The following is an 8,874-nucleotide window of genomic DNA, read 5'->3' as shown; positions in this document are numbered from 1 at the left end:
ACCGACCGTCTCGAGTTGACGGACGGGCGTGGGGCGGAGCGGGGCGGGGCGAGCGCGGGCCCGGCCGAGTCCCCGCCGTCCGCGCCCGGCGCCCGCAGCCCGAGCCGCACCCGCCGCGGACGGAGCCCATGCGCGGGCCCAGCCGGCGCCCGTCCGCGCCCCCGCCCTGCCCCGGCCCCGGCCCCGGGGGCAGTCGCGCCAGCAAGCGGTGAGTGCGGGCACGGGGTGGGGCGCGGGGCGCAGGTGATCGGTGCTTCCTCGCTCCTCTCGGCCCGGCAGCGTGCCTAGAGCTCGGCTGCCCGCCTCTGCGGCCCGGCCCGCCCTGCCTGTGGCCGCCCTCCCGGCGAGACGCCGCCCGGGCCTCCGGAGACTCTGCGCCCCGCGGCCATCACGCTCTGGCCTCGGGGCCACAAGGACACTCGCGTCGGGCCCCAACCGGGGCCTTCTGCTCCCGGCCACCCCTCGTGCCCCTTGTGAGGCTTTCCCGCAGTCACCTGCTTCCCACACCCTCAAGCCGCCCTTTTTTCCTGCTTGCTGGAGACTCCCTGGCCCCTTGTGGAAGGGCTGTCTTAGTGAAGGGAAGGCTCCCTCCCCACCTACCCTTCCCCCGCTGCCGGGACCGCGCCTGGCATGCAGTAGGCGCTCAGTAAATACTTGTCGGTTGCACCCACATGCCGGCGGGCCGGAGCCGGTTGTAGGCTGGCATTGGCCTGCCTGGGCACGCTGAGGCCGCCGTGGCAGGACCTGTTTTTGGGGGGTGGCCTCAGCCCTCGGGCGCCTCCAGTTGAGGCTTTCTGCCTACCTAGCGACTTCTAATTTGGGTGCGTGGTTGGGAGAAGCTCTCAGCTGTCAGCCCTGCCTTGGGGGCCTCTCCTTGCTTCCTCACACAGCCATTAAGTGCTGTTGGGGGAGGCGGGGGTCCTCACTGTCCCAGCTGGAGGTGCCACAGGTGAGTGACCGGGCCACTGGCCGGTCTGCCTGCCTGGTCTGCCTGCTCAGTGCTGGAGAGGGCCTTTGGGTGAAGACCTATTAAAAGTCTCAAGTGGCTAGGGCCTGGCTAAGTCTGGTTCTCTTTGGCAGGTGGGGCAGGAGTTCCTGGAGTGGTAGCCCCTGGAGAAGCGATGACAGAATACAAGCTTGTGGTGGTGGGCGCAGGAGGCGTGGGAAAGAGTGCCCTGACTATCCAGCTGATCCAGAACCATTTTGTGGACGAGTATGACCCCACCATAGAGGTGAGCTCTGGCTACCTGCCTGGGCCCTGGCAGTCAGGACAGGCCACACAGCCGGGAGGGGTATGGGTGTGGCTCCCACCTGATCCATCAGGGTATGAGAGGTGCCAGGGTAGGCTGGCTCTGTGGTTTCTCTGTCCAAGAACCCTAACCTATGTTCTTTTTCAGGACTCCTATCGGAAACAGGTGGTCATTGATGGGGAGACATGTCTGCTGGACATCTTAGACACAGCAGGTCAAGAAGAGTACAGTGCCATGCGGGACCAGTACATGCGCACAGGGGAGGGCTTCCTCTGTGTGTTTGCCATCAACAACACCAAGTCCTTTGAAGATATCCATCAGTACAGGTGAGCTAGGCCATGAGCCCTTGGCACATGTGAGGAAGGTTCTGTGTGCATACTGAGGCTCTGTGCCTTCTCATGTGTGTCCTGGATACAGCCATGCTTGCAGCCTGTTGGCTGGCTCTCATACCGCATCCCCTTCCAGGGAGCAGATCAAGCGGGTGAAGGACTCAGACGATGTGCCAATGGTGCTGGTGGGGAACAAGTGTGACCTGGCCGCTCGCACAGTTGAGTCTAGGCAGGCCCAGGACCTTGCTCGAAGCTATGGTATCCCCTACATTGAAACATCAGCTAAGACCCGGCAGGTGAGTCTGCTCCCCGTTCCACAGCTAGTCAGGGATTCACCCCGCCCCACCCCAGCCAGGGAACAGAGCTCACCGCCCCTCTCCCTCAACACAGGGCAGCCGCTCTGGCTCTGGCTCCAGCTCCGGGACCCTCTGGGACCCCCCCGGGACCCATGTGACCCAGCGGCCCCCATGCTGTAAGTCTCCCAGACGGCAGGGCTGTGAGAGGGAGGCAAGGGCCAAGGTCTGGGCTTATGCCCTGCAGTTCTGGGTTGACACAGCTCCAGGGCAGGATGGGGTCCATGGAGAGAGCTGCCCTGAGCCAGGCCGGAGCGGTGACCCAGGGCTTTCCTGTCCCCAGGGTGTCCTGTGGTTTTGAGTACCTGCTAGCTTTGAGCCCCTTAGTGTTGTTAGGGTGTCCATACCTGAGCCATACTGGGGGTCTGGGAGAATACTGAGTTGAGTGGCTCTGACTTTTCAAGGATATGCAGGAGACGGCCTGCTTAAGGAGAGCGGCCCTTTGCTTTTTAGGTGGCGGGAGCTCAGCTCCCTGATTGTGTTGGTTGTGCGGCTGAGGAAGGGAACCTTTAGGGTTAGAGTGTTACCTGGTCCAGGCAGGGAGTTTCTTACCCAGACAGCACCCCCTCCTTCCTCAGACTCCTCTCTGATCTAGTCGCTCTGTTCCCAGGGTGTGGAGGATGCTTTCTACACGCTAGTACGTGAGATTCGGCAGCATAAACTGAGGAAGTTGAACCCACCTGATGAGAGTGGCCCTGGGTGCATGAGCTGCAAGTGTGTACTGTCCTGACACCAGGTGAGGCAGGGACCAGCAGACATCTGGGGCAGTGGCTCCAGCTCGCCAGATGAACTTCATATCCGCTCTGATGTCCCTGCTCCCCCAAATCTGCCAATCCCCCTGCCTGCGGTCAGATGTGTCCTTTGCGCTCGTCCCGGCACAGGCTTAGGACGTGGAGGTGCCGGATGCAGGGAGGAGGTGCAGACGGAAGGAAGGAAGGAAAGAGGAGGGAAGGAAGGAAACAATGCTGGAGCCGGGCCAATCCAGGGATGGTGGACAGATGTGACCAAGACCTTCGCATGGACAATTTGAACAGACTGTTATGAACTGTCCCTATTGCCATGGGCACCCCAGTCCTCGACCCCTCTGAGTTCCCTCTGGGCGCCTGTGGGGCACAGGTTGAATTACAGTAAATTATTTGATGGTCTTGACTTGTCTCTGGCTGGAAGTAGGAGCCTGTGGCCTCCCAGAAGATACTGGGCACCTGGGATCCATCATCTGCCTTGTTCCTGTTTGCAGATGAGGCTAGGGAGGCTGGCCTGAGACCCTGACTGTGCAGTCCTTCCTTTCTGCCTGCCCCAGCGGTCTTGTGTTTCCTGCAGAAAGCTATAGGCAGCACAGGCATAGTCAGGTGATATGAAAAGTGACCTATTGTCCTTTAGCTAATGGGAGGAGGAGGGCTTGAGAGCAAGGGACCATCCCTTGTCTCCAGCAGGAAACACATTTCCTGCATTCTGGGGTCCGTGAAATACAGGCTCAAGGATCACAGAGGGTAAGAGCTGCCCTGCAGCATCCTGCAGCTCTCCGACCTGTGATGGGGATTCTAGGACTCTGGAAATAGGGCCCCAGTATTTCTGTATAGCCATGGGCCTCGGTCCCATTGGTGTCCAGAACCTGGCAATCTCAACTCCCTGAGACGGTGAAAACCGCTACCTCTCTGAGGTGTACAGACAGTCTCCAAGTCACCTGTATGGTCTTGAGAGGCACATATAGGCTAGGTCCGCTGCTCACTGCGCCCAAAGGATGGGACATGCCAGTCCTTCGTTCTAGCACTAGTTATGGCTACAGGAGGGCCCATTCCCTTATCCTGGTCCTCATCCTGGCTGCTGGGCCCCATGGTGGGTTCCCTTTACTCTCTCAAGACTCAAGTGGAACTGGGAGAACTCCTCTGTTTCTAGACACTTGCAAAGAGGTTAATAGGCCTGCTGCTGAGTGACTGGGCAGTGGGACACCACACTGGCTCTCTTTCACAGCAGCTAAATGTTCTGCTTCCTTGTCTCTATGTATTTGAGGCTCTTGAAGTATCATCTGAAGCTTCACTGACTCCTTTAGAGCCATGTAGGTCATGAACTCAAGGCAGGTTGGAAACAGGACCTGCTGTGCCAGGGCTTGTCTTTGGCGTTTAGGGGTTTTAGCTGTCTGGGTACATGGCTGTGATTGTAAGGGTAGATAGGATCTTAGTGTTCCCGTTGGCAGCAATAGGGTGGGAAACATGGGGGCAGAGCTAGTGAAGCCTAGACACACCTGCCCTGGAAAGGGACCACAAACTGGAGCTGATATGGGAAACATGTCACACTTTACCCTTCAACACTCCACAGTGGAGGTCTGAAAGTATTTTGTGGTCCATCCTGAAGCAGCATGTCCTACAGAGAGACTTCAGGAGATTTTCTTTTTTTTTTTTTTCTTCTTCAAGACAGGGTTTCTCTGTGTAGTCCTGGTTATCCAGGACTCTCTTTGTAGACTAGGCTGGCTTTGAACTCACAGCAGTTTGCCTGCCTCTGCCTCCCCGAGTCCTGGGATTACAGTCGTACACCACCATGCCCAGCTTGCTTCAGGAGATTTTCAAGGATACACAGTTGGACTCTGGACTGGGCCCTGGGAAAGGTCTTTGTCCATGTCCTGCCTGTGTTCATCTTGTTGAGGCTACTGTACCCTTCTGTCTCTACCTCTGTGGTCTTGTAGACATAAGACCACAGCCAAAGAGAGATCCTGCCAGGAAAGCGCCCTCAACTCTTATCTGTGATATGGGGGATGGGCTTAGTGCTTGGGACAATACATACCTCCTTCCCAACTGACCACACTTGGCCTGGCCCACTCTTCACAGCTGGCTCACTTAGAGCTGGAGAGACAATGTAGTTGTTTGAGTGTGGCCCTTGGCTAGCCAAGGTCTGTACTGGATACCTGAGGAGTGATTTCTGTGTACCTTGAGGGCTGCTTTTTTGCCGTGGTCACAACCATGTCCTCATCTTCTAAGATGTAGATGTCCCAGAGCTTTAAGGGAACTTGAGGACATCTGCAAATACAGCTGGCATGAGAGGCTATCACCTGTCCAGGTATGGACCAGTGGCCTGAGCACCTTAGCACAAACTCTGCATTCTCTGTAGAGAGGTGATTCCATGAGGCTGTTATCAGGCTTGTAGCTACTCAGGGATGGACTTAGCAGGTATGATCTTAGGGTAAATGGCTTGCCGAGATTGTTTCCTTGGTTCTCCTATTCTGCCCGGTCTGCTAATGGCACTTGTTCAAACTCTGGCCTGTGCTGTGGGTTAGGTGGCAGGAAGGCAGCAGGGTCACTCTGGGCTTAGCTCATCTGTTGGATATGGGCTCTCTTGGGCCTTCTTGGGAGGCGGGGGGCACTCCTAGGACAGTAACACTCCTGAGCTGGGCAACTGGCACTGTGGAGCAAGGAAGGTCCCTGCTTGTCCTTACTTCCTTGCTATAACACAGCAGGATCCCCTGACAGTTGGTATCTCTTCACTGTCCTGATGGAGGAATAAAGTTATTTGAGGTATCCTATCCACAGTAACCCCCAAACCTTTTTTCTAGGTCCAGCCCAGTGCCGCCAGGGATGAGGCAGGTCCCTTCACTCACTGTATACTTTTTTATTTCATTCTCACAATAAGCTAAAAGGGGGTGGCTGGAACTCCATTTTTAGAATCTAAAGAGCCTATAGCCTACAAGTAAACTTATTCTGGGGGTGGGGAGGTGGCCACAGCTTGAGGATGGTAGCAGGTGTCCTAGAGGTCAGAGGCTTCCCCTCACCCCACTGGGAGTCCCCATTATATACCCACAGCTTCAGAGAAGACAGGAGGAACAACAACATAAGTCCCAGCTAGACTTGCTGCCCTACTACGTCCTGGTTCCTGAAGAGTAGGGTAGCCTTTGAGGCAGAGGAAGTCTTATGACAGATAGGGTTTGAGCACCAGTTGGGCCCATGTAGCTTGCAGGGAACAGAGACAGGGATAGATGTGGCTGCCTCTAGTGCTCAGGAGAGGACATGGATAGGCTGATGCTGTCACCTAGTTTTGGGCCATCAAATAGTGAGAGCTGCAGATTAACCAGCAGCAATGTATCACCTGGGTTTGTTCGTGCACAGAGGGTTCTTGACCGATAGGGACATGAGGGAGTCCTGAGACATCTTCAGCACAGTCCAGTGGCTCAGAACAAATAAGGCAGGGAAGGTGTTATGGCTGTAAACTGTCACCACTAATCAGTGTGGCAGTCACCCAGCCTAGCTATTTGGTGCCATGAGAAGCTGTTTACTTAACGTGGAGAATATGGTACTCATTAATGGGTTGGCAGCTGGAACAGTGCCCAAAAGGCATCTTCCTTATTGAGGACCATTGTCAGGACAGAGGTAACCTGGCCCATGCCTAGGCAGTGGCCCCTGCTTTCAGGAATCAAAATATAAGATCAGATCACCCAAGAGGGCTGAGATCCCGGGGGAGGAGGGGGGCTGCAAGAGGCCCCAGGGGAATTGAATGTGTAACCTCTGCATTGTCCCCTGATATCAGAGTTCTAGCCAGAGGACAGGGACCCCTGCTGTGGACAGCCTCTGGAAGGAGGTCTGGAAAGTAGACTGGGGAGAGGAGCAGCCACCTTGGGAACTGCCTGCTGCTTTTGTTCTCTTATGGAGTTCAGGTACATGAAAACCTTTCTCTGCTAAGCTGGAGTAGTAACGTGGTACTTTTAGGATCCAGGCTTGAGGACCAGTAATGTCTATTGGTGTTTCAGTAGGCTGCCATGTGCTTCTTCTGGGATGGAATGCTGCAGCACTGCCAAGATTGTGGGGTTCTGGGGTAAACCCATGAAGGAATCAGGTCCAGAGAAGACCAGGAGCTAGGATCTTCATACCCTTTCCATCCTTGTCCTAGACCAGAAGCCCCAGCTCCCAGCTGCACCTCAGTGACCATAGTTAATCCTCAGTGCTGTGTCCTGCCTACACAGTGACACAGAGCTGGCCTGGAGGTGAAGGTGCAGGACTAAGGGAGGGGATGAGCCACTTCCTGTAAGAGGAAAAGAAGTACTGCTGAGAGAACCTAGAAGCAGGTGATGGGACACCCATACCCATGGTCATACACATGTCACAGGGCCCTGCATGGCCATAGGAGAGGTTATAGTAGCAAGTAAGGCTACTGCCCACTGGTACTGTGACAGTCCCTGGCAGGGAAACCCCGGTTAAGTTGGGGCCATGCACCAAGCAAACAGCAAGCTTCTCAGTGCACCGCTGTTTCTGTGTTTTGAGAGCAAACCATCTCGGGTATCCAGTGGATGAAGTCTGATTTTCATTCTGGCGGATTTATTTTGTTGTTTGTGCGCAGGGTTTCAGTCTTTGGAATATAGTCCCACAGGTTTGAACCAGAGTGTACAGTCTTTTGAGTCAGGTGGAAGTCACCAGTTTGGTTCTCTAAGAAACCAGTGTCTTCCAAGGAGGAGGCCTAATAGGTGTCCGATGGAGGGGCTGTACGCCTAGCTCCGTACTCCTGGAGTCTCTGCTTCCCCCTACCTCTTCCTAGCCTTCCCTCAGGAGTACTGTCATACAACAGGCAGTTCATGCCCTTTAGCCTTGCACCTTCGCTGGCAGGCCAGCTCTGTGTCACTTTATAGGTCTTTACTTGCAAATGGGGGTCTAGAAGTTCCTCGTTCTGGTAGGGCATAAGTCATGGAGTGTGCTTTTCACCATACATCATTATTTGTTTGCCAGTATCATTCTCCTTGGTGCCACCTGGGTCCTAGCCCCTCCTGTTTAGGACTTGATGCCTAGTAGTACCCAGCACGGAGGTGTAGCCACTTTCTATAAGAAAAGGACCCTTGGTAGTATTAGCCCTCCTGGGCCCCCACATCTTGCTTTGGACTCCCCCTAGTCCCCCCCCCCTGGGGCTCCCATCCCTTCTGAAATCCCTATACACCTAGGGACCCATGCTCCTGTCCTTGCCCTACCTTTCCCTCCAGGCCTCCAGATTTCTTGGCTCCTGACAAAGGATGTGGTTCTGGGTCCCTTTGCCATGCTTCCTAAGATTGCTTGGCCTAAGCCAGGTGTGGTGGTGTGCCTTTAATCCCAGCACATGGGAGGTAGAGGCAGGCAGATCTCTGTGAGTTCCAGGACAACCAGGGCTACACACAGCACACAGAGAAACTGTTTTGAAAACTGGAGGAAAAAAAAAAAATGCTTGCCTTGCTGTTGTCCTCCCCCACCCCCAACAATCTGCATTGTACCTTCTTTTCTCTAAATGAGGCTGGGAGAAGCTCTGCCGTTTATTTATTTGTTTGTTTATTGAGACAGTCTCACTGTGCAGTTTTGGCTAGCCTGGGACTCTCTATGTAGACCAGGCTGGTCTTAAACTCACAGAGATCCACCTGCCTCTGCCTCCCAAGTGCTGGGATTAAAGGTGTGTGTCACCACAGCTGGCTGAGACTCAGTCTTAATGTTGGCCTTCCAGAAAATCTTTATTTCTCCCTCTTCTGTTTTTTATTTTGTCTGGTTTTGTGGGTTTTTTTTTTTTTATATGTGTGTATGTGTGGTTTCATTTTCTATTTGTAAACTTCCTAAAATTTTGTATACCCAGGGAAGCTCCAGGGTTGGGGCTACCTTGAACTATATCCCTGTCTGTGTGTACTAATGATATTGCCTACTCTATGCCTGGTCCTAGGAGGAGAAAGCCAGGCTGGTCTGGTTTGTTCATGGCACATCTTGGGATTCTGCTGTCCCTGCTTCTGATCTTTTCCAAACCCGACACTTAATATTCTAAATGTTTTTCCTTGTAAAGATGGGGTTCAGTTCCTTATCCCAAATGTGGGATGAACTTGGGGAAAAGCTTTCACAAAATGAGAAATGTGGGCCTGAGAGGGACATCGGGTAAAGCTGTAGTAGGTATTGCTGCCACTAGGGCAGGACTGGTGTCTAGAATGTGTAATTGGCAATGTTTTTGTTTACCTCCCCAGTT

General features: G+C 54.3%; 1 protein-coding gene across 3 annotated transcripts; it reads left to right on the top strand.

Annotated features, from left to right (window-relative positions):
- The first annotated feature begins 55 nt into the window (after nt 1-55).
- Hras (HRas proto-oncogene, GTPase) lies at nt 56-3,081 on the top strand. 3 transcript variants are annotated; one of them, XR_009591506.1, is made up of 7 exons: nt 56-208; nt 1,081-1,232; nt 1,398-1,576; nt 1,716-1,875; nt 1,970-2,051; nt 2,543-2,668; nt 2,814-3,081. XR_009591506.1 is itself a non-coding variant. In XM_021646251.1 (6 exons), exons 2-6 carry the CDS (start codon nt 1,122-1,124, stop codon nt 2,575-2,577), a joined length of 567 nt encoding a protein of 188 aa, XP_021501926.1. In that variant the 5' UTR covers nt 56-208; nt 1,081-1,121; the 3' UTR covers nt 2,578-3,081. The 3 variants fall into 3 exon arrangements, 2 of the variants coding, with proteins under 2 accessions (XP_021501926.1, XP_021501925.1); XM_021646251.1 differs by having other exon boundaries at nt 2,543-3,081; XM_021646250.2 differs by lacking the exon at nt 1,970-2,051 and having other exon boundaries at nt 57-208.
- Nucleotides 3,082-8,874: the final 5,793 nt, after the last annotated feature.

Source organism: Meriones unguiculatus, chromosome 1, assembly GCF_030254825.1.
Source record: "Meriones unguiculatus strain TT.TT164.6M chromosome 1, Bangor_MerUng_6.1, whole genome shotgun sequence".
In the NCBI taxonomy this organism is placed as follows: domain Eukaryota; kingdom Metazoa; phylum Chordata; class Mammalia; order Rodentia; family Muridae; genus Meriones; species Meriones unguiculatus.
This window is presented reverse-complemented; position numbering and strand designations above follow the sequence as displayed.

Bases quoted from the DNA above. Each gene is read 5' to 3' on its own strand.
- Hras (XM_021646250.2), top strand. From the start codon at position 1,122: ATGACAGAATACAAGCTTGTGGTGGTGGGCGCAGGAGGCGTGGGAAAG. The intron at 1,577-1,715 runs GTGAGCTAGGCC...ATCCCCTTCCAG, and splicing joins GAAGATATCCATCAGTACAG to GGAGCAGATCAAGCGGGTGA. The intron at 1,876-2,542 runs GTGAGTCTGCTC...CTCTGTTCCCAG, and splicing joins CATCAGCTAAGACCCGGCAG to GGTGTGGAGGATGCTTTCTA.